Source organism: Aspergillus ibericus (assembly GCF_003184845.1).
Source record: "Aspergillus ibericus CBS 121593 unplaced genomic scaffold BO80scaffold_30, whole genome shotgun sequence".
NCBI classification, from domain to species: Eukaryota; Fungi; Ascomycota; class Eurotiomycetes; order Eurotiales; family Aspergillaceae; genus Aspergillus; species Aspergillus ibericus.
In genome coordinates, this window is record NW_020292128.1 from 32,972 (window position 1) to 56,894 (window position 23,923).

The window sequence follows — 23,923 nt, forward strand, 5'->3', positions numbered from 1 at the left end:
ACGACTGTAGATTCAATGTGCTTATATGGACACGTCAGACAAGACAATTGCCAGACTCCCTTTGGTCATGCATTTCTTCGGAGTAAATGGACGAGGTACCAAAACAATTTTAGAACGCTAGATAAACCATTATAGCATCGCACTGAATACCTGTCTCCACACGCTACCTTGATTCGATTCAGACTCGATGCGATTATGCTTCATACATTGACTGGGGTCAGAACTCATGCACAGGAGTGTCGGAATAAGAAATCGGAAATTAATTCAAGCGAGACTGCAGGCATGCCGATCAATTCACCGGGGCATTCAAGAAGCGGCATGGTGCATGACTTCAAAGGCAGAGATATAGCACGGAGTTTCCATTGGATTATATTCTCCGATACAGACAGGAGGCTTTGAAGACTAACTTGATTGTCATTAGTGAAAGAGATCTCATCATTGATCCAATTCTAAACTCTTCTTTCTCTTATTCGGGTTAAATCTACGCTCTTTAGCATATGGTGGAGCACTAAGCGCCTGCATCTCGAACAGTACTGTTTTATGTTGCCAGAAAAAGGTTGTGGCTAGAAGACGAGTTCTACTTCATCCAAGCAAATATCAATCAGCAAGGATTTGTATACCTCATAGGAAGTGCTGGATAGAGTTTCAGTCCCTACAACCTTTGGATCTCATGCTGACTGGTTTTATATAGTGTAGAGTTATGGATTTGGACTGGCGACAAGGCCGACAGGATGAAATTTTCACCAAATCGCTTCAGATTTTGATCAAGGCTTGCATGCTGTCAATATCAGGACATCATTCATAAACCTTAGCAATACAGGGAGTCAGGCTCTGGCTAATCTCTGAATGCTATTCCCCCTCTACCTAAGCCCGGGTGCACCGATTGAATTCTATGGGTTTATCCAGCTTTGGATCCGATAACTCCCCATTATTAACTCCCCCCAATGAATACTCAATCATTTTCATCACCTACTCGAAACCATTGAATCTCGTCATAGAACTTGAGATCTGTCCACTATTCCACCCCCCTTTCGCACCATACGCCACAATCTTTCTCAATCCTTCTTTTCATTCTTGCCCAATGCCGTCTGGCCGTGGGATAGAGCGAGAGTCTAACGTCAGCTTTCTATTTTCTTTATTCCCTCATTCTAATGATAAACCATAATGATGTTATCTTCTATGGAGAGGATAGCTCAATTTTCCCTTTTACAACGGATGAATCACAATGTCCCAACCTTAAATAGGCCCTATGAAGTCAAGCCCAGCACCACACCTTCCCCTTGAACAAACATCCGTCGTCAAGAGGGATACTACGGTTTAACATACCACAAGATTTGGGGAAACCCCTTCAAAACCAACCTGATCAACACAAGTGGCTAGAAATCTTACGCACGAGAGAAATGACGAATGCCCTCGATATCCTAATTCTGCGATTATTGTCCTTGTCAACTGGCAGAATAATAGATGGCATACACAATTTGAAGTATTGCGTACTCTTTGGGGTATCCCCTTAGTACAAAGCCAACTGTTATTTTTGGTCGTCACAGCAGAGCAAAACAGAAACAACGGTCATTCTCGTAAAAGCTAAGAATTGCAATAGCATTGGCTTTGTGCCCTATTCGCGTGAGTATCCAAGTGTCATTATGAATAGACCACTTACTCATATGTATAGTAATGATACACTATGTCAGGGGATAGCTAAAGGTATAGACCCTACTCTTACTGGGCACGACGAACAGTTTCGACCGATTAACGGGTGCTTACATGGGCCTATGGATATCAACAGAGCTGGAAAGATTCGGCATCGACCGCGCAGACATTATCTCCGCCGGCGGATAGATGGCTCTCTTTTTGCCGAAGCATGGATACCTTGTCCTTGATTTGGTCGAGAGTATCATCTAAAGCGGCCAACAACGATATCGACCTGAGAGACTGCAGCTCATCAGTAACAATAACGAAGACTCAGAGCAAATGGTTCCTAAGAATAAACCATATACAGATGATTCTTCTAATCGCTTTGAGGCTATATCTTTCTCTGGGACTGGTAGCCCTTGCCTTGAGAGTCAGTGGCACGGTTCTCAGTCCTACAACGCTGGCACTTGCACCAATTGATCCTTCTCAACATGGACAGTGCAGGGGAGAGACATCGTTGAAATGGGATCTGAAATACACTGGAGGTCATCCAACAATAATTTCCTATTGGCTTTCTGAGCCGAGCCATGCTACATCGAGCTACCTGCTGCCGTGGGCCAGGAGCTATAGTTGCACTGGCAATATAGACAGACACTTCTGCGCTGTTCTTGAATGTGTCCGTCAAGGAATTTATTGCATAATAACGTAGCCAGATGTCTTTTGGGTGAAGGAGGAAAAGATCGAATCCCGGTAGGGGTTTACTCCATCCTTCACCATACTGCATTGGCTGATAAGGGAATGTTGACCTTGTATCATTCGTGGCTACGTTACGACTTTGCTTAAACACGTCCAATTGCAGTTTGTATACCCTGTTTGATCAAATCGGAAGTTGCTGGCTTTTTTACACTAGACACTCTTTTCTTCTGATACTATTGGGCTACGGGGCTGTGGTTATTCAATTCTATCTCGCATCTCTCAACCCATTACTTCCTCTTATGTAGCCTGATTAATGCTACTTGCCTTCCTTACGGAAGAATCGGGTTAGTACTACGTGCAGTTTGTAGATCTCCTCATTCTTCTCTGACAAGTCTCAACAGACCTCCCCAGCCATGATGTCTACAAACTCTACTCGGTTCGAAATCATATAAACCCCTATGTAACCAAGCCAACCCGTAGAGACCACCCTCATATAGACCTCCCATCCCTTAGCCAGCCCCTTCAGATTATATAACCCTCTCTCACATCCATCATTGTAATCCCCCAATCCAACGCATCTCCTCACTTCCCCCTCTAGAAAGAAGATTCAAAAAAAGCGGAACATCCAAACCGATCCCACTTCCCATTGCCAATCCTGTTCCATTGAAGGATCCACCTCATCCACCCAAAAAACAACCAACATCCAACCCAACAAAAACACTCCCCAAACTAACACCCAACAACTCCGGACCCCCAAACCAACCAATATAGAAAAAAAGCAAAAGAACACGTCCCCCGACCCGGAATCGAACCAGGGATTTTCTGATCACAATAGAATCCATTACAGTCAGACGCCATAACCAACTAGACCATCAGGGGTTGTTGAGGGTTCAGCCGGTCGGTCGGGGTTTATGAGCCGGAGCGAATGACTCATGGTCAGTTCCAAGCATTAAAAAGAGTTTGATTACTATCATGTAGTAGTATCCAGGAAGGGTATTCAAGTTGACTGGTTAAGCTTGATAATGGTAAGGGTGATCATGCACAAGGCATAGTAGGTACTATTTTGTTTGTGCTAGATACGTACCTTATACGGGGGCTGAAGGGTGTGAGTTTGGGTGATATCTAGGAAAGTATGGCCGTATAGCTTCCTGGCTAGAAGATATGATTAGTAGGGTTGGATATTCAATGTTGTGATTATTGCTGCGAGTTCTATATGGAGCGATAGCAGCAGGGTTATGGCCGTGGCAGCCAAAACTTATCACTATATACATAATACGAAGTACTCCGTAGACAGATTAGATTAAGTTAAGCCAAGTCCCTCGGCACTAAAGCATGGCAGACCAAGCATCCTGCAGGGTAATGCATACCAATATACATATCATATTATACTCCGCACTTCGTATACAGTGCGACATTGACGAAACAGGCAAACAGCAAAAAGCAAAAAGAAGTCCCCCGACCCGGAATCGAACCAGGGATTTTCTGATCACAATACGATATTACAGTCAGACGCCATAACCAACTAGACCATCAGGGGTTATTCTTTAGCCGGGCTAGAGTTTTGCCTACATACATTAGGGGTTTCGGTAGCCCATGCCAAGTATACAGAGCCAGAGTTTAGGTTTGATACCCGGATATGGATATCTTCTGTCAGGTCAACACAGAAGATTGGTATAGATAGTAGCCTTGATTAATATGAATCAAAAAGAAAAATAACTAGGTACAATCGATCTGCAAAAACATGTCCCTCGACCCGGAATCGAACCAGGGATTTTCCGGTGACAATGAACCATTACAGCCGGACGCCATAACCAACTAGACCATCAAGGGTTACTATTGTACCGTCTCACGATTGCGTATATATGCCAGATGTTTAGTTCTTGACTGATCCATTTGCTTTTCCTTCATGTACATACATCCAGTTAGCACGTAGACTGTATCAGCCTTATGGGTTAGTCTGCTCTGCGTGTGTCTCGATGGTCTTTAGAGCTCTGGAGCGCTTAGAGAATGATGTTGGAAATGCAGATTTTGTGGGAAGTAAAGATTCTGTAAATCAATGCTTTGTATAGTCCATGACGTTGGCAAGGTCGACGTCTAGCTACTGGGAGTCGAGGCCGATGTGGGCTGCTTAGCGTCCTCAGTTTATTGTAATTGCCTCTGACCTATATATATGGGCCTTGCTTGTTCATGGTATATTTAGGGTTGTATCTACATAGCTATGGAGATGGTCGCCGGCAACCTTCGTGTCTCAATCATGTCTAGAGGATATTGGGAGTGACTTGGTTTAAATGCCTCATATGGGCTGCCAACATAAAGAGTATGAGGGAAACCTACCTTCAGAGACTGCAACTAGCAATACCGGATATACAGTGGGGAAGGGGAAGGGGCGTACTGGAAGCTTATTTCATCAACTGATACGAAGAGTCATACAGATGTGTCATAATGAGGCATATAATTTCAGTAGAATGTTTCGAAACATATTCTAGTAGAGGCTATACTTCATTAGCAGTCTCTAGTCTAATTGGGAATAAGGTACCCTTGACATGAACTCATGTGTCAAGTTGCACAGCCGTTGCCTAATTCCAGGCAAACGCCCTGTTACGAATAATAGAAGCAGTGATTTACATCGGAACCTTGGAAAACGGCAACAGTGCTTGCAACAAGGCTAGCAAGCCACAATCACCTGGATTACTCATTCGGGAAGTAGATGCGCAGCTGACGGCAGATGAGCATATTGTCTAACTCCGTCATGCTCAAGATGGTTGCACCAGGAGCTAAGCGTCAGAGACCGCTTAATCTTGGCTAGATGTGACACCCGAGAATAATGGTCGAACAGAGCCGCGCCATGCAAGGGGCACTTCGGTCTTCGTATCAGAGATAAAAGAATCCCGCCTCTGTACATGTTAGCGGCAGCCTTGCCACCTTGCGCTTACGCTGCATCGAGGTAACAAGCTTGACTAAGAGAAATCCGCATAGTCAGCTGGTTGGTTGCGTGGCGTGGGATGTCAGTAAGATGAAACGAGGCACACCAACGTGTCGATAGCTCGATATCCCGATGGGTTACCTTGCATTAGGCGAGGAACCTTGATTGATGTTGCAGCGCAGCGGCAGACGCCATTCTTAGTGCAATAATGCAGCACTGGTACAACATACCCGGATCGAGGATGCGATTATGCACTCGTTCCTCGGAAGAGCGCAAGAACATCCGTCGAATCAAGCTAGAAAGCTGGAAAGAATCTCACTTTTATGCGAGCTGGCCATCACATGAACCATGGTGCGTGGGATTTATGCCACGGATAGGCCATATAATAAGCTCCTATTGACTGCTTCGTACTGCCTACTTGGTGCTTAGCGCCGAAACTCAGCTCTTGAGTCAACTCATGTTATGTCTTGAGCCAATCCTCTGATTTTCGTGTTTCAAGGCTGATCCACTAGCGAAGAATCCAGAAGATGCGTCGACTGACCGCATCCAAAATGTCCTGATCACTGCATACAGAACGGAGGTGCCGTGTGACCACCATCATTTGCGCCTTTATTCTCGCACGGCCGACAAGTGAGTCCCGCGAGGGATAGGTAGGCCAACAAGGCGGTCCGACCACATTCTTTCTATCGGATGCCATCCATCCCACGCTGACCAGGGGTCTCGGCTCCCGGACTCACTAATGCGAGGCGTGGCTAGCTGCTTCACCCACGCTAGATGAAGGATCACGGCAGCCGGCCAACACGAGCGCCCTAATGGACCCTGCAGAAGCCGAAAGGCGATTTCAAGGAGCAGGGCTTGTAGGATCATTAGGGGTAGGGTGTAATTTGGATCAGCGGGATTACCTCACAGGGTGCAAAGTGCCGGGACGATAGGGGGATTCCGTTGCCATCAAGAATACACGGAGCAGGCACGGGGTGAATCCTTGAATGTCATTGGCCCCCGGAAAACGGAAGAACCGGCCTCATAGGAGGCCCGATGGTCGACAACACTACTGAGATAGGTAGGTAGACATTGTTGCGCCGTACTCCGTACTCGGAAGGGAGAATCGGATATGTCCGCCGGGAAGTAGTTCAAGGTTGGTAATCGGAGCAGCTGTCAACTGCATCACTCATCCGTGACCGAGACACAAGAATGACCCACGTTTCTGGCCGCGCAGCTATCGTCTCTCGTGGCTGGCATACAGCCACGTACCAGAGATCCATTCACGCAAGGGATATGGCAGGTTCAATTACCATGTGGAATCTCTTCTGATACGTCCGTCCACCGTGGGTACGATGCTGACCCAGAAGGGACCATACATTGGTGAGATTAGGTGTCAGGATGGGTGTTGATTAAGGTTCCAGGGAGATGTGGTCGTTATCAGCAAGCAGAAGGTCAGCGTCCCGCAACGTGATCGCTAGACGTCCTCCCACTGGCTGATGGCTGCGTCTGAGCGCCAAGATCCCTCGGACTAAGGTACTAATCTTAGTAGATCGGCTAGGTATCGACATGCGTCCCCCATGTCTGCCGCACCAACATCGGTCCTGGACTCCTGGGTATGTATCTAGATCGGCTGCGGCCGTGGCAACGACCGCCGGCCCGTCCACGTACTTCTGAGGGAATCGGGGTCTGGGCTAGAGCCCCTGTGTCATCTGGAAGGTAGTTGGAACATGATTGGCACCGCTATGGAATTTTGACTTCTAGAAATCTGTCAGCATGCGCATATGCAAGGAGGGGCTGACAAGTCAATGGGAGCGATGCATCCAGCGTATAGACTGTACGAGAGCGAGATTTAACCGTTGACCGTCTGAGGCCCGAGGGAACCCCTCATCTCCATGTCAAATCTTTCCCCACCTCATGATCGTGTAGGACACGGTTACTCCGCAGCGCTACCCGCCAGGTCAGCATCATCTCCGACCTGCTCACTTGGCCTCCTTCCTTGTTGGGGGGAGGTGTCGAGTGCTGCCGTGCATCCCTCGGCACCAGATGGCGTGGAGAGACAACAGCTTAGCCATGCCGGATGCTGCCCGGTCAGCCGGTTGCGTCCGGATGGCGCGTCTGATTGGCGGGGGGAGCGGTAGGGTCCATGATTCTAGAAGGCGGTGACCGTCGATCTAGCGGGATTCTGCCACCACGTGCGCCGTTTATTGGCCAGTGGCAGAAGTTCGCGGCCGGAAGATCCCCGCCTCGAGTGCAGGACTTAAAGTAGACTAGTTTAGTAGAGAGTAATCAATCCATCAGTTGGCTCCGCCGCCACTCGCCCCAAGTGGGCGGGTTTAAAAAAGTCCAGCCTAGATGGAGTCGCGACTAGGGTGGATTAGGAAAGAAACCACGAGATACACTGAGCAAGGAGAACTCGACTGGGGAGTGCGACCATGCCGGGACCCCGAGGGCTGATGCCGTGTAAAGTCTGCAGTGTCACCACAAGTGTAGTTGAGCCGGGTCGATGATGCGACGAAAACGCAAATGCCAACCGGCGCCTGGAAAAAAATTATGCTTTCGAGGCTCGTGGGAGTTTCACCCGCTCCTAGGGTTGCTTGGCCCTGGCCGGTGTTCTGGGTACCAACCGGGTCTGGGCGATGGGGCTGCCTGCCTGCCACTCACCACTGACACGGCAGCCTCGACTTCGGAGGGACAGTGGAACCCGCCACTATGCTGGATCTTCTCCGTAACCAGTCCGGCCTTTGGCTTATCACGTTCCACCATTTCGACATGTGCCTGGGGCGTGCTGGTGGGCTGGTCCTGGTCCGCCTGCGCCCAGAGATTTTCTTTTGCCGTTACCCTCCGGATATAAGTTCGACGGATGGCCGTGTCCAACGTGGCCGGCATCGTGTGTGACGCTTCCATCACGGTCAACTCGAGCTTGCTCCCTCTTCCCCTCCTCCTTCTTTAGGAGTACGCCTCAGGACGTCTTCAGCTCGCTTCTCGCGTCCACCCCTCCGTCGTCAATTGCCCGGACCGTCGAACCTCGAGTCGACTGGTCATCCGACGACGTCAAAATGACCGACTTTGGCCTTCGTGCTCCTCATGGGCCTGACATGTCGGGTACCCATAACCCTCTCGAGGATATGGACATCCACGAGAAGGGTGCCTTCGATGAGCTCATTCGCCCCGATGACAGCTACACGCCCGACGGCACGTATTGGGCGGACCTACCCCTCCTGAAGCGGGTCAAGTTCGTCGGATCCTACGATGCCGCAGAAGCCAAGCGTGAGCTTAGTGAGATCTGGAAGATGACCAAGGAGGATCCTCTGTCCCCGATCTCGTATTATTTCCGAAATATGGTGCTTCCTGGTGCTGGTCTGGGTCTGGAAGGGTACGTACTGCTCTAGTTTGGAGACCTGGGAAACGCGCGTGGCTCACATTGCTTGCTCTAGTTACGTGCTGTTCTCGATTGGAAACATCAAGCCTCTGTTTGAGGCCTCCTTCAAATCATGCTGGGATGAATATCAGACCTGCAACAAGCAGTGGATCAACGCGGTCGACTATCTCGAGATTGTCGGTATCATCATGGGTCAGATCTTGGTCGGAGTTATCGGTGATTGGTATGTTGTGAAATCATCTGCGGTACATTGCGGGCAAGGTTGGCTAATCCAACGTTAGGCTTGGTCGCCGATGGGGTCTCATCCAAGACGCTGCGATCATGTTGCTCGGTTTGGTCATGCTTACTGCTGCATGGGGTGTCACTGAGAACGGCTGGATTATCTGTTATGCTTGGTCCTTGTTCGTCTATGGCATCGGTGTCGGTGGTGAATACCCGATGACTGCCACTAGCGGTATGGAGAACGCTGTCGGCTCTGGAAAGGTCTCGACCAAGGAGGACCGCCTCCACCGTGGTCGCAAGGTCACCAGTGCTTTCCTGATGCAGGGTTGGGGTCAATTCTTCAACCAAGCTATCCTGATCATCCTGTTGCTGATCTTCCACCACGGTAGCGGTAACCCGCCTTACTCCTCGGTGGCTACCCAGTGGACCTACCGTATCTCGTTCGCCATTCCCGCTGTCGGCACCTTGTGGCTGGTGTACTACCGTGCCTACCACATGAAGGCAGCCAGCAAGCAGCTCGCTGCCGCTAAGAAGAAGGCATCTGTTACTGGCTACGATGTCAACTCTTTGAAGCTGACCTTCCGTTATTTCGGCTTCCGCATCATCGCTACGGCGGGTGGTTGGTTTGCCAATGACGTCTTCTTTTACGGCAACAAGCTTTTCAGCTCCGAGTTCATCAAGGTTTTGAGCCCTGGAAGTAATTCCATTATGCCGACTTGGCTCTGGAGTCTGTGCAATATCGGAGTGTCGTTGGCTGGTTACTACTGCGCCTCCTTCTTCGTTGACAACAAGCTTTACGGTCGCAAATGGATGCAGATGATTGGTTTCCTCATGTGCTTCATCCTCTTCGTCATCCCTGCTTTCCACTACGACTATTACGTCCAGCCGGAGAACATCCACGCTTTCCAGGCGATGTACTTCCTGAGTTCCTTCTTCAACCAGTTCGGTCCCAACTCGGTCACTTTCTTGGTGGCTGCGGAGGTGTTCCCAACTCCCATCCGTGCCACGGCTCACGGTCTCTCCGCCGCTTGCGGTAAGAGCGGCGCGCTCCTGGCCTCCGTCCTGTACAACTACATCGACACCCAAACCAAGTTCTATGTTGTCCCTTGGTTTGGTCTTGCCGGCATGCTCCTGACCTTCGTCTTCCTCCCGGATACCACTGGTCTTGATCTCAAGGAGCAGGAACGTCGCTGGCAGTACATTCGCGACGGCCGCGAGGGTGACTACCACGGACCCGCTATCCACGCCAAGCACCTCTCTCTGTGGGAGCGCTTGACGGGTGTCGGCAAGAGCTACAACGCCGAACTCGACTACAAGCAGAAGGTCGAGGAATACCGTGCGGAGTGGGAGGCTGCCATGGCTGCCCGGATCTCCGAGAACGAAAAGGGCGAGGACTTCGTGCAGGATACGGACGACTCCCTCCTCGAGGGCCATGTCCACGCCTACTTCCACCGTACCAGCCCCATGTTCCGCCCGATGGAGCAGACTGCCACCAAGACGGACAATTTTGCCCTTCCTCCGGCTGCGCAAGATTCCTCGACGGAATCTTTTAATGAAAAGTCCGAACTATAAACATGGCGTCTTTTGTGGGTCTTTTTTTTTTTTTCTTGGGAAGCGAGCATGTGTGATTGATTGGATGTGGCATGTCTGTTTTGGATGACGACACGCTTCACTTTTGCATTCTTAGTATATTGTTCTTGTCGAGCGAGAGCTTCTTTCGTCTTGCACTCAATACCCAGGTACATACATGGTACTCGTTAGTATATAGAAGTCGATTAATATTATATACCCAAGTGATGATTGTTGCATGATCTGACCTCCACATTATCTTCTACACCCCCCGGTAATTCACTCCATGGTAACTCTAATCCCCATTAAAAATGCAACGTCCCTTACCTCACCACCCCAAGTCTTCACGCTTCCGGGACTCCCCTCATTCTGCCGGTCAAACCATCCCACCCCTCCCACCTAGCATCCAAACAGGCAGGCGATAAGAAAAGCGGTATCCATCTCAACCCATCATCTGTTTACAACCCCGCCATGACTGCTACTGATTCACATTTGACTACCAATCATTGATTCTCCTTATCATAATCAATTTCCTTGGTACTACACGACAGTCCATTCACCAATTTCTAGCCGAATCAGCCCGCAACAACTCACCACAAAAACAACGCACCCAGTGATCCAGAACCAAAACGAAAGGAGAGGAGGAAAGGAAAGGCAAAGAAAGGAAATATAAGATATAATGCCCCTCTACGCATTCGGCTCCAACGGCTCCGGTCAACTCGGTATCGGTCATATTGAAGATGTGTCCACGCCTACGAAATGTCTCTTCGATGATATCGCACCACCAGCATCGGAGATCACTCGCATTGCGGCAGGTGGGAATCATACTCTGGTGTTATTCTCTGATGGACGGGTCTATGCTACGGGGATGAGTGTGGATGGAAGGTGTGGTGTGGTCCCTGGTGATGGTGATGGTGGTGATGGTGGTGATGATGGTATAGTGATGAGGTTCCGGCAGGTGGTTGTGGATGGGGTGCAGCGGTTTAGGGATGTTTCTGCTACGTGGGAGGCGTCGTTTTTGGTTTCGGGGGAGGGGGAAGGGGAGGGGAGGAGGGTGTTTGTTTTTGGGTCGGGAGGGAAGGGAGAGTTGGGGCTTGGGAAGGAGGTTGCTATTTGTAAGGGCGGTGGTGGTGGTGATGTGGAGCAGATTTGGTTTGGGGACAAGGTGGTGGGGATTGCGAGTGGCATGGGACATACGGTTGTGGTGCTTGAGAATGGGGAAGTGTGTGGGTGGGGAGCGGCCAGGAAAGGGCAGCTGGGGCAGGCGAGGAAGGGGGATAAGGTGGTTTGGGAGCCTGTGAGGATTGGTGAGGTCGGGTTTCGGGCGACGGGGGCGGCGTGTGGGAGGGAGTTCACGGTGGTGGTTGGGGATAGGGAAAAGGGGGAGTTTGTTGTGTTTGGGTCCGCGGATGATAGGTGGGGAGTTTTGGCGGGGAGTGTGATTCCTGCGCCGGTGGGGTGTAGGAGTATAGAGGCTAGTTGGCATGGGATTTATGTACATTGTCAGGATGGGGAGGTTGTCGCCTGGGGGAGAAATGATCGCGGGCAGCTGCCCCCGCGGGAGATGGGGAGGGTAACGGATTTGGCGGTTGGTAGTGAGCATGTGCTTGCGACAATTGATGAGCAGACGGTTGTGGCTTGTGGGTGGGGTGAGCATGGTAACTGTGGACCGGTCACGGATGCTCAGGGTAATGTGAAGGGGATATGCAGCCCAATTCCTCTGCCGGAAGAGGTGTCGAGTGTTGTTGGCATCGGCGCGGGTTGTGCAACTAGCTGGGTGATCACTCGTGACTAAGGATTGTGACTGTAATTGCGCCGGCGGGGACGGGATTCGCCCTGAGGGTGAGTTTCCTGTGCTGGTGTTGTGCTCAGGGAAAGTTTGGCCATTCAGTCGAAGAGACCAAGGCCGTGCAGCTGCGGTTTGTTAGCTCGAGCATCAGATGAGAACGCGCTCAACGTACCTGTGACATGCGCTGAGTAGGGGGGATACCCATCTCATCTTCTTCTTCAGCAGTTGGCTGTGCCATTTTGGGTTCAATATCCCGTAGCCCAGGGCCGATGCTTGTCTGCTGACGCATGTCAGTGAAGAAGCGCCAAAGTGAATGAGTTGTGGCCGTACCTGATCACCGGTTGCGTCCCAACCGAGCTCGTCCTCAGCTTGACCCTCATCCTCCTCATTTGGTACGTCCCATTGTCTATCGTCGTCCGCTGGTACAAACAGGCTGTCGGATTCGATCGATGGTGGAGGCCGCTGAGTTTCTGTGTTTGACTGTGAAGCTCGAGTGGAGGTCCCGGTGAGAGGTCGGATAGACCGACTGCGAGGGGGAGGCATTTGTTTCATCTCCGAAGTCGTACTTCTCTGGCTTATCTGCACGGGTGCAGGAGTTTGCCGTGCAGATAGCTGGACTGGTGCTGCTCGAGAGGAATCGGGGGCATCGTCTCCCGATGATTCGCCTCTGGTCATCAATGTGAATTCGGATCTGATGCCCTCAAAGTCGTATGCGAATTGCAGGGGGCGGCATGGGCGTGTGAACCTGGCGGTAATCATCGTATTTGCTGTCTCTGCATGTGCTATTGCCGCCTTAAAGTCCTTCATGTGGATGGCAACGTGAAGGTGATCTTCAGCCAAATAGTAGTCAAAGTCCCTTTTATCAATGGCGACCGAAGTGTGGATTGGTTGTCGAAGAATTTCTGTACTCAGAATAAGCATAACGTACGCATGTATGATCAGGTCGGTAGCATCACCTTTGCCGTCTGAGCTTTTCATGGTGAAGCTGGTGAAGACCGCCTTGCCATGTTCAGAGTAGATGTCCAGTTGCTCTGCTGAGGGGCCGAAATGGTCCGTTATCTCCTTCAAGTATTTTGGCTCGATACTCCATTCATTTGTTATTTTGGACCTGTCAAATATGGCATGCTGTACATGAACGGGTTCATACATCAGCTTATAAAGTTTAATGACGCCTGAAAATCTGTTAGCAACCGCTATTGATAGTGAGTCTATGTTGGCGGGGGACAGAAGTGTTACCAAGCCCACATATCAATCTGATGACGAGTCTGCACTCAGATTCATCTAGATTTTCCTGGAGTTCAACCTCACAGCGTTCGACAGAGGTGTCTTTGTCACGCCCACTTGATTTCCCTTTGAAAGCCGACAGAAGAGCCTATTGCATATTAGCTTAGGAACAATTTGTCCAATTGGTATGGGTCTCCCCACTTTGATCAACATCTGACAACTGAATTTGTCTGGGCGAGCTGCCCTAGATGAGCTGCCACCCCTTCCTCTGCTGAAGGAATACGTTTCAAAGAAGCTATCTGCCTCAAAAACAAACGCAGAGTATGCCGTCTTGGTCAAATTCAGCACGCTTAGTCGAAGCTTTGATAATTTGTTAGCGCCACCTTATATAATATCCCCTCAGACATATAGACTTGCCAGATCAATCTCAGCTTCAAAAGCTACGTTGTCGTCGAATTTTGCTAGACACGTCAGAGCATCATGTAGCTGGTATATCGCCTTTGGGGCGAGTGAGAACGATAAACTCGCCATATCCGTTCTCTAAAGGAGAAACGGCTCATCAAGCGCCACAGATTGAGCCCTGTTGTCCCCTGATGCTCAAGAGCTTTGGCTGCAACGAGGTTCCAGCCAAGTACTCGAGATTTCTGTTTGTTGGACTATGGGGTCTTTCCAGTCTTGTCACGTCTGACCGCAAACACGACGCGAGCTTACATAAGCGGTACTGTACGGTAGGCGCCTTACTTCCTCCCTCAGGAACACGACTGCGCATCGCTCCAAGAGGCGCTGTGTCTGAAAGTGTGGGAGTATAGGCCGATAAGTATCAATCAACTAACTGTTGTGTTTCTCTTTTGAAAGGTGCGATACTCTGCCGCGAAAATGACCTTCGCGTTAGCCGGTGACGTCCTCTATATCATCTTGGATATCCTGGGCGATGAGAAGGATTACAACAGCCTTTTCCAATGCGCAATCTCCTCGCGGTGCTTTACGGAGCATTCCTTAGCTGTATTATATAAGTGAGTCTGGCTGTATGGGTGCAATGATGTGTGGTGTTGGATGCTGATATCAAGACAGGCTGTGTGATACTTCGCCAGTGAGGGGCGGAGGAACAGAGGACGAGCAGTTCAGGTCCCGGAGAGTGGCCACCACTTGGGGCAGTACCAAGGGCGAACAAGATCCTGCCATACGAAAGTGGGCTTTACTGTGGCGGTCTATTGTCCTGTCTACTTTGGATCAGACCTACCTACCCTACTACAGCTATATTCGCTATCTTGATCTGGATGACTTTGCGGACCTTCTCAGGGACCCCGGGTTCACGGGGGAGGTGAAGGAGTATGTTTCCTCCAGCAGGTATAATGTTGTTCGCTCTGTAACAATTATTAGGGATTTCTTTACTCCGGAGCTCCTAAATTTTGTCTCCCACGACTATCAAGCCAAGGGAAACAAGCGGCTCAGGTCATCGAGGCTTGTTCCTGACAATGATTGGGTCATGGTAACGATTGGCACGGGTCTGTTTCGCCACTTTCAATAAGCCCTTAAGTAGCTATTGATATGCGTCCTTCCCAGTCCTCATCAGCTGACTTCCGAAGCAATCGTCCAGAAAACAATGTCAATACGAGGAATGTCTTGTAACGGTAGTCTCCATCTACGGGCTCCCAGGAACATGATTGGGGAGCTCAGTGATATCTGACTACTCTCTAGTTCGACCGGAAACCCTTTCGGCATGGATCGAAGATTTGCCCTTGCTGCAATCTCTGACCATCTGGTCAGGGGACGCTCTTAGCCAACATGCTGGCGATAAACTTCGCAACCACTGCCCTGCTTTCAAACACCTTACGATATATGGATGGTAGGGCTCTGCTGCCAGGATCTGACATGTAAGGCTTACCTCGTATGATAGGAAGAACAACCCTCCCAGGACCGCAGAAGCAGACTGTGAACAGTTCTTGAACGAATTGCGCCCCAATACGCTAGAGTACTTTGAAATACTCAGTTACTCTCAATTAGGGCCTCGCTCCATTAAAAGCATAGGCTCGCATCTAAATTCTCTAGCAGAGCTGAAGTTGACAAGTCTCACCATCGAGTCGATCGCTGAGCTGCCATCACTAACAGCGGCACCAGCGTTGAATGTGCTGGTACTGACAGACTCAATACCAGCTGCACGGGACGAAAATTTCTACGCTGTCGTCAGGCGAGTTGCTGAATGGATGTGCAGTTGCAGATCATTGAGGCGCTTAGAACTCAGGCGATTCGTCGACGACTCCTTCTTGCTATCGCAGGTTCTAGCCGACGAAGGGATTCATCTAACCACCCTATCCCTAGCTGGATATGCAATGGTGGACGGCCGCGCATTCCACGAAGCTCTCGCCTGCCAGCAAACCTTGCAAAATCTCTATCTTCGCGGTGAAGCGAGTGAGTTTATGCAAGGCAACGAATTACTTGTACAAGCGATTAGCCAGCTCAACAACCTCCGTGAACTGGAACTTAAAGACATATCTGATTGCTTTACCACGGACCATGTGATCGCCATGACACCGTATCTTCCTCACCTTGAGAGGCTCTGGATAAGCGGTGATTTCTTCGATGATGGGGCGCTCAATACGTTCCTGTGTCTGCCAAAGCTCCAAAGTCTTGCGATCCACGCCTTCAGCAGATTTACTGCCGATGGTATACTCGGCTTCATATCACAACTGGGTCCCGGGAATAGAGGCTTCAATCTAACCATCCTAAACGCAGTAGACAGCTCTCTCACCGAGGAAGCCCAAAACGTGATCCGTGACACTCTGAAGGTGAGTCTAGATGGGTCATTCGATTATGGTCTCGCTCAAGGTAGGTTGACCATCGGAACTCACCACAACCAAAGGGCTGACGACCTGCAGAAGAGTATAGCGACACGGATTCAGACGAAATGTACGAGTGAAAGTTGGATAGTAGATTTGGAAGCATTTTTGCACGGGCTAGTGTCCAAAAGCACTGCCATGGTAGGAAATCAAAATGACATTAGTAGTTGCAGATTTTACCCTGATATTAGTCGACGGGCTTTTTGGTGGGAGCTCGATCTAATTTCAATCCAAACATGGAGTAGGTTGTTCTGTAGTTTTTGTACGGAGTACGAAGTACTGCTTACTGAAATCGGCAAACAAACCACTTAACGGAGATTGGCGGAGCGCGTCTCGACCGCGTCCCGCACGCGTTACTCCTTCCGCCGCGCGACGTCCGCCTTTCGGAGTTACAGCAGCCACCAGAACCGTCAGCCCCTTCCTCAAACCACTTCTCTATACCCATTGTGGGAGTCAACTGATCAAACCACAGGCAGACTTTCATGGACACCTGGTTCCTGTGGTAAAAGACCACCAGTGCGCCATGTCTGCTTCCCGCGCGAAATTGGCGGAGCTGCGTGCCCTTCGCGCCGCAGGAAAGAAACGCCTTTCGACATACGAGATTGAGGAACAGGACGACATCTACGAAGAAGTCGATGATGAGGGTTATAAGAAGATCATCCGCAACCGGCTGGATCAGGATGACTTTGTTGTCGATGATAACGGTGAGGGATATGCAGATGACGGTCGCGAGGTTTGGAACGAGCGGACCGCAGACTACGGTGACAGTGAAAGCGAGGATGACGGACTGCCTGCCCGGAGCAAGGCTGCGAAGCGGAAGCGCGAGGAGGAAAAGCAAAGGAAAGAAAAGATTAACAATGGCATCTCGAAGTACTTCAGCGGCGGGGCTGCGCCCTCTGCTCCGAAGCCTAAGGTGAGTTGGAAGGTCCTGCGCAGCAGAAGATGGCTCTCTAATATGTTCTCTAGCCGATTGCTACTGCAGAAGACGATGCCTTCATGGCCGATTTGCTCGGAGAAGTCGATACCAACGTGGTCCCGCATCGTGTGCCAACGAGGAACATAATCAAGTCTGAGACTCGGCGCAAAGTTCGCATCTTGTCACCCCCGCTCGCCGACAGGACACGCAGAGAGAAGCCTATCAAGAAGGATGAGAATAGCGATCCGATTTCACCCACCAAGGACCAACCAGAGCCTACTTTGGACGATGATGACGGCCCGCTTCCTGGAATGGATGATGATGACTTCCCGATGAGCGATCCGATGCCATCGTCTCCCATCAGCAAGGCGGTAGAAAGAAAATCTACCACTATATCTGTCAAAGTGGAGGAACCTGATGATGATGACAATGATATAATGGAGGTTGCAGAAGTCACTGGACAGAATGAAGCTAAAGCGACAAGCATCAACATGGCCGGAAGCCGACCCCCACCGAAGCTCAAGCAGGAAAATCGCCCAGCTCTTGCAAGCTCTTCGCCTACAAAGCCATTGCCCGAAGTAGATGCATCTTGGAATGACGTTAGGAGCAAGCTGAATGTCCTCAGCAGCCCAGCGTCGTCGGAAATGCGTAGCTTCGGTAAACTTCGCGCCCAGGATGTTGTCGAGGACGACGGCAGTCTGCGCATGTTCTGGTTGGACTTTACAGAAGTCAACGGCAGCCTTTGCTTATTTGGGAAGGTGAAAAACAAACAGAACGGTTCTTACGCCAGCGCATTCGTCAAAGTTGACAACATTCTACGAAAGCTCTACTTCCTTCCCCGAGAGTATCGGCACAAGAACGGGCGAGAGACAGACGAGGAAGTGGATATGGAGGATGTTTATCAGGAAGTCGATGGCATGATGTCAAGGCTGAAGGTAGGGATGCATAAGATCAAGCCCTGCACCCGAAAATACGCATTCGAATTACCCGGAGTCCCGAAAGAGGCCGAGTACTTGAAACTTCTTTACCCTTATGATAAGTCTGTCTTGCCAATGGACGTCAAGGGTGAGACGTTTTCGCATGTTTTCGGGACAAACACGTCTTTATTCGAGCAGTTTGTCCTCTGGAAAAACATCATGGGCCCTTGTTGGCTGAACATCGAGCAGGCAGATTTCTCTGCTGTCAACAATGCCTCTTGGTGCAAATTTGAATGTCAAGCAACAAAGCCAGCACTCATCTCCCCGGTCCCTGATTCCGAGAATCTGGAAGCACCCCCTCTTACGCTTATGAGTCTGTCCTTCCGGACGCAGCTCAATGTGAAAGAAAATAAACAGGAAATCCTGGTGGCAAGTGCAAGGGTTTATGAAAACGTTTCCCTCACGGACACGACGCCACCCGAGAGACTGCCCTGCAAGACTTTCACGGTCATGCGGCCTGCGGGCTCTTCATATCCAATGCACTTTGAGGCGGAAACACGGAAGCAACGTGGCATGTACATGCTTGAGAAGAGTGAGCAGTTTCTGCTCAGCAAATTTTTGGCACTGTTCGAAAAGATGGATCCGGATGTTCTAATGGGACATCAGCTCCAGGAAGTGGATCTCAGCATCCTGCTCAGCAGATTGAAGGAAAAGAAGACACCAGGCTGGCATCGCCTCGGGCGCTTGAAGCGCGGCGATTGGCCCAAGAATTTCAATAAGGGTGGCGGCTTCTTCGCCGAGCGGCATCTGATCGCAGGAAGACTGATGTGCGATGTTGCCAATGATATGGGCAAGGTAAGTCTTTTTGCCTTCAAGTGAAGGACTGTATGCTGACGATATGGCAGTCTCTGATGATGAAATGTCAATCTTGGAGTCTGACGGAGATGTGTGACCTCTACCTGGGAAAAGGAAATGCCAGACAGGAATTGGATTGCGAAGCAGCATTGAAGACATGGGCCACTACCAAGGATGGCCTCATGAACTTCGTAAATCACTGCGATGCGGATACCTATTTCATCGCTGCATTGGTCCTGCGACTTCAAATGCTACCCTTGACCAAAGTTCTCACGAATATTGCCGGTAACTCATGGGCACGAACACTTAGCGGTACGCGAGCGGAGCGAAACGAGTACATTCTCCTCCACGAGTTCCACCGTAACAAGTATATTTGTCCCGACAAATACGCTTCCAAACTACTGAAAGCAGAAGAGAAGCTGCAGGATGGCGATGATGATGATTCGGCAGACAAAAAGAAGAAGGACAAGTATAAGGGTGGTCTTGTCTTTGAACCCGAGAAAGGTCTTTACGACAAATTCATCCTGGTGATGGACTTTAACAGTTTGTATCCGAGTATCATCCAGGAATACAATATCTGCTTCACGACAGTGGAACGGACAGCAACTGTGAGTCTGTCTAGAGAACTTACTTGGACGCGAGCTGACACGCTACAGGTTGATAACGACAAGGAAGAAAAAGTCCCCGACGTCCCTTCCTCAGATCAGGAGCAGGGTATTCTGCCTAAGCTCATTGCTACCTTAGTTGGCCGTCGACGCGAAGTGAAAAAGTTGATGAAGGACAAACGCGCCACCCCTGAGCAACTAGCTCTGTGGGATACCAAGCAGCTAGCCTTCAAGCTAACCGCCAACTCCATGTACGGATGTTTGGGATACACGCAGAGTCGCTTCTACGCTCGGCCCTTGGCCATGCTCACCACGTTCAAGGGACGTGAGATTCTCAGGAGCACTAAAGAGCTGGCCGAATCCAAGCAGCTTAGAGTTATCTATGGCGATACTGACTCAGTCATGATCAACACCAACATGGACACGATCAGCGATGCTCTCAAGGTCGGTGATGAGTTCAAGAAATCGGTTAACGAGCGTTATCGGCTGCTGGAAATCGACATTGATAATGTGTTCCGTCGTCTTCTTCTTCATGCAAAGAAGAAATATGCCGCTGTCAACATGACTGAAGTAGACGGTAAGTATGTCGATAAGCTCGAAGTCAAGGGATTGGATATGAAGAGACGCGAATATTGCTCGCTGTCCAAAGAAGTCTCCCAGAAACTGTTGAATGAGGTTCTTTCCGGTGAAGACCAAGAGATTGTACTCAACCGAGTCCACGATTACCTGCGTGAGCTAGCAGAAAAGATGCGCGAGTTCTCGGTCCCGGTTCAAAAATACGTCATCTACACGGTATGTCCTGATTAATCGACATTGATCTCGGAGACACACTAACTCCTCGCATAGAAACTCTCCAAGCGACCCGAAGAATACCCCAACAAGGAATCGATGCCCCCAGTACAGGTTGCCTTGCGTGAGCTCGCCCGAGGAAAGTCGGTTCGTCCTAACGATGTGATATCGTACATCGTGACGAACGGTGATGCAGAGACTGCATCTCTCCCACCAGCCAAGCGGTCATATACACTGCAGGACGTGATGAAGCCCGACTCGGGGCTCAAGCCCGATATCGAATTCTACCTCCTCAAGCAGATATTCCCACCTATCGAGCGTCTCTGTGCACCTATTCCTGGTACCGATGCCGTTCGACTAGCTGAGTGCTTAGGGCTTGATGTCCGCAAATACCAGATCAATAGCTCTAGCGGGAGCAACCAGCAGAATGCCGATATCTTCCCGCTGGAATCACAGATTCCGGACTCGGTGCGCTTTGAGAATGCAACACGGCTTACGCTCACCTGTCGGTTCTGCAAGGAGAGATCGATATTTGAAGGACTGGCGCAGTCAACTCACATGTGCACTGCCAATGGTATCGTGTGTCCCAACCAAGCTTGTCAGAAGCCGTTTTCGGTCTTGACAATTGTTGCCCAGCTCGAGGCACAGATCCGAGCTCAGACTTCCAAGTACTACGAGGGCTGGCTTGTCTGTGACGATACGGCATGCGGTAACCGGACCAGACAGATCAGTGTCTATGGACACCGGTGTCTTGGACCCCGGGGCCACGCTGAAGGCTGCCTTGGCCGCATGACATACGAGTACTCGGAAAAACAGATGTACAACCAATTACTCTACTTTGCTGGACTTTGGGATGTGGACAAAGCTCGGAAGGCGGCAGAGAAGGAACCCACTGGGGAAAAGAAGGACAGTGTGGCGGCACTGGTAGAATTCAACCGCACGCGATTTGGAACCATCAAAGGTGTGGTGGACGCGTATCTAAGGAAGTGTGGCCGGCAATGGGTCGAAATGGACAGCCTATTCCGCTTCATGCTGCCATAGGTCCTCGTGAATTCCCGGTTTTGTATATAGGTATATCTGGGCGGTTTGGATTTGGGATTTTGTCCTAGTGTGAATAGCGGGCATTTGCTTTATCTAGATGATGGTATGAGATTAATAAGCATGAATGACATTGTGATTCCTTCAGACGATTCATGGATTGTCCAGGATTGCCTTGTATCGATAAGTGGGATGCTGCTCGATCTCACCGGGCCAGCCCCGCACCCCGCCAATCAAGCACGCAGCTTTCTCTGCCCGGCTCTGGACTCTCCCGCCATTCACCTCGACTCCGCGGCTCGCTCAACCCTTGCCCCAATTTTCTCCAACCTTTTTCTCTCCGAATTGTTTTCTAGGTATCGGTCAGCTTCTGCAGTGACCATCGCCATGTCAGTCGCGCGGGTTCTGGTGATTGCGGGATCTGACAGCTCGGGTGGCGCGTACGTTAGCACGGATCATCACAGCATTGAACCTGTCAAGCTAATGCAGTTCCTTCGGGTCTAGGGGTCTAGAGGCAGATCAGAGGGTTCTAGCTGCACATGGCTGCTATGCGCTCACAGCCACCACGGGACTCACGGCCCAGAATACCCTAGGAGTGCAAGATATTTTCATCATTCCCGCGGAATTTGTGAAAAAGCAGATCAACGCCGGTCTGGAAGATGTAGGTGCAGATGTTGTCAAGTTAGGTATGCCTTTTGTGACCCATCCTGATGGTCCTTTGCGCTCTTTTTCTCTTTCATTTCCTTTGGGACATCCACCTGTAGACTAACTGTGTGCAGGAATGCTCTCTTCTGCGGAGACAATCGACGTCATTGCTGAAGCATTGACTGTTCACCAAATCCCTGCGGTGGTGCTGGATCCGGTAGCCTTGCCCAGTATTGTATGATGATTTATCGAGGGCTTCTATCTCTGACTCCAGGCGAAACAGGTCATGGTATCCACCAGCGGATCACGGCTCCTACCGGAAGCAGCTATCCAAGGTCTACGTACGAAGCTGCTCCCCTTGACGACCATCCTTACCCCGAACATTCCGGAAGCTGTGCTGTTGCTGAAGGACGCCGGCCTAGATGTGTCCGAACCAACGGACCTGCCTGGTATTGTTCAGCTCGCAAAGCAGATCTGTTCCTTGGGACCCAAGGGGGTCCTGCTAAAAGGCGGTCATTTGCCGCTCACTAGCGATAATCGGACCGCGCAAAATACGGACGAAGCCTCCAAGGTCATTGATGTGCTTTACGATGGGCAAGAGGTCACCTTATTCGAGACTGATTATCTGGTGTCGAAGAATACTCATGGCACCGGCTGCTCTCTTGCCTCGGCCATTTCGGCCAATCTAGCCCATGGTAAGGATATAAGACGGGCGGTTCACTGTGCCGTTCGATTCGTTGAGGCAGGCATCAAGACCAGCTTTGATCTTGGAAAGGGCAGTGGGCCGATTAATCACTTTCATTCCTTCTACAGTCTACCTTTTGCTGCGTAAGTGTGATTGTCATCAATAGAAGACGAGGTCACCTTACTAATGGGACAAACAGTGGTCATTTCGTGGAGTATGCTCTAGACCGTCCTGACGTCGAGTCGGCATGGAAGCGTTTTACAGAGCATGAGTTTGTCAAGCGGTTGGGCGACGGCACACTTCCCGAGGAAAGATTCAAGTCGTATCTGGTGCAAGACTACCTTTACCTGGTACGGTATTCAACGATGATATTCCACTTGTGGCCTCTAACAGATCGATGTAGATTCAATTTGCCCGGAGCAATGCACTAGCCTCATATAAAGCAGGAAACATGGAGACCATTGCTGCGGTAGGTATCCCCCAATCCTCTATCAGGCGGCTTCATGCAACTGTGATTAAAGGCTGACATGCAGTATCTCACCACAGTCAGCAAAGATCGTTCTTCACATCCAACGTGAGACTGCGTTGCACCTCGACTACTGTGCCTCCTTCGGGCTGTCCAAGGAGCAGATGGAGAGCACCCCGGAAACTATTGGTGGGTGGCGGCCTCCTGGCTTCTTTGTGCTTTGTAGAATGATTACTGATACTTGGTTCTCCCATGAACAGCGTGCACCGCATACGGCCGGTATATCCTTGATGTAGGACAATCGGAGGATTGGCTCGCATTGCAGGTGGCCCTTGCGCCCTGCTTACTTGGTTACGGAGCCATTGCACAGAGGCTGTACACTGACAAGGACTCCGTCCGTGAGGGCAATCGGTATTGGAAGTGGATCGAGAATTATGTCGCGGAGGACTATACAGAGGCAGTGCGCTTGGGATCCGGTGAGACTAAAATGTCCCCATGACGTAGTAGTGTGGATATCAGCAGCTAACACAGGTTTAGAGCTACTCGAGACCCAGATGAGACGCGTTTCCCCCAGCCGGATGGAGGAATTGATTAAGATTTTCATACGAGCGACAGAGTTGGAGATAAGTTTCTGGGACATGGGCATGGGTGGCAAACACCTCTAGGGGCGAATGTACAGCTTTCGGGCCGGAAAGCAAAGCTAGCAACGCGGGGAAAGGGCCGGTAAACAGTGTACATGGACATAGACTTGCGGAGA

At 50.4% G+C, this 23,923-nt stretch overlaps 5 protein-coding genes and 3 non-coding genes across 8 annotated transcripts; 4 read left to right on the top strand and 4 right to left on the bottom strand.

Annotated features, from left to right (window-relative positions):
* Positions 1-3,119: 3,119 nt before the first annotated feature.
* BO80DRAFT_t214 lies at positions 3,120-3,207 on the bottom strand. The gene has a single exon. It is a non-coding gene; the product is annotated as a tRNA-Tyr (tRNA).
* Positions 3,208-3,779: 572 nt separating this feature from the next.
* BO80DRAFT_t213 lies at positions 3,780-3,865 on the bottom strand. Its single transcript has one exon. It is a non-coding gene; the product is annotated as a tRNA-Tyr (tRNA).
* Positions 3,866-4,072: 207 nt separating this feature from the next.
* On the bottom strand, positions 4,073-4,158 carry BO80DRAFT_t212. Its single transcript has one exon. It is a non-coding gene; the product is annotated as a tRNA-Tyr (tRNA).
* Positions 4,159-7,915: 3,757 nt separating this feature from the next.
* BO80DRAFT_494959 (putative MFS phosphate transporter) lies at positions 7,916-10,551 on the top strand. The gene is made up of 3 exons (XM_025723914.1): positions 7,916-8,606; positions 8,668-8,835; positions 8,894-10,551. Exons 1-3 carry the CDS (start codon positions 8,290-8,292, stop codon positions 10,404-10,406), a joined length of 1,998 nt encoding a protein of 665 aa, XP_025573455.1. The 5' UTR covers positions 7,916-8,289; the 3' UTR covers positions 10,407-10,551.
* A 271-nt stretch (positions 10,552-10,822) lies between these two features.
* Positions 10,823-12,353, top strand: BO80DRAFT_385739 (RCC1 domain-containing protein). The gene has a single exon (XM_025716995.1). It carries the CDS (start codon positions 11,083-11,085, stop codon positions 12,196-12,198), a length of 1,116 nt encoding a protein of 371 aa, XP_025573456.1. The 5' UTR covers positions 10,823-11,082; the 3' UTR covers positions 12,199-12,353.
* On the bottom strand, positions 11,889-14,056 carry BO80DRAFT_426664 (putative DNA repair protein rad9). Its single transcript, XM_025719828.1, has 7 exons — positions 13,834-14,056; positions 13,618-13,776; positions 13,429-13,564; positions 13,149-13,364; positions 12,523-13,094; positions 12,365-12,469; positions 11,889-12,317 (listed from the first exon to the last, which is right to left on the bottom strand). The coding sequence occupies exons 1-7, from the start codon at positions 13,945-13,947 to the stop codon at positions 12,291-12,293; spliced, it is 1,329 nt and encodes a 442-aa protein (XP_025573457.1). The 5' UTR covers positions 13,948-14,056; the 3' UTR covers positions 11,889-12,290.
* A 131-nt stretch (positions 14,057-14,187) lies between these two features.
* BO80DRAFT_410751 (uncharacterized protein) lies at positions 14,188-16,404 on the top strand. The gene is made up of 7 exons (XM_025717936.1): positions 14,188-14,429; positions 14,488-14,745; positions 14,797-14,921; positions 15,003-15,047; positions 15,115-15,262; positions 15,314-16,242; positions 16,293-16,404. The coding sequence occupies exons 1-7, from the start codon at positions 14,293-14,295 to the stop codon at positions 16,331-16,333; spliced, it is 1,683 nt and encodes a 560-aa protein (XP_025573458.1). The 5' UTR covers positions 14,188-14,292; the 3' UTR covers positions 16,334-16,404.
* Positions 16,405-16,776: 372 nt separating this feature from the next.
* On the top strand, positions 16,777-23,665 carry BO80DRAFT_456713 (DNA-directed DNA polymerase alpha catalytic subunit POL1; the record flags this gene model as incomplete). Its single annotated transcript, XM_025722190.1, has 13 exons — positions 16,777-17,166; positions 17,220-18,941; positions 18,992-19,549; positions 19,598-20,338; positions 20,393-21,296; positions 21,799-21,844; positions 21,875-22,056; positions 22,150-22,232; positions 22,299-22,843; positions 22,900-23,050; positions 23,104-23,169; positions 23,247-23,355; positions 23,427-23,665. The coding sequence occupies 13 exons, from the start codon at positions 16,777-16,779 to the stop codon at positions 23,663-23,665; spliced, it is 5,736 nt and encodes a 1,911-aa protein (XP_025573459.1).
* Positions 23,666-23,923: the final 258 nt, after the last annotated feature.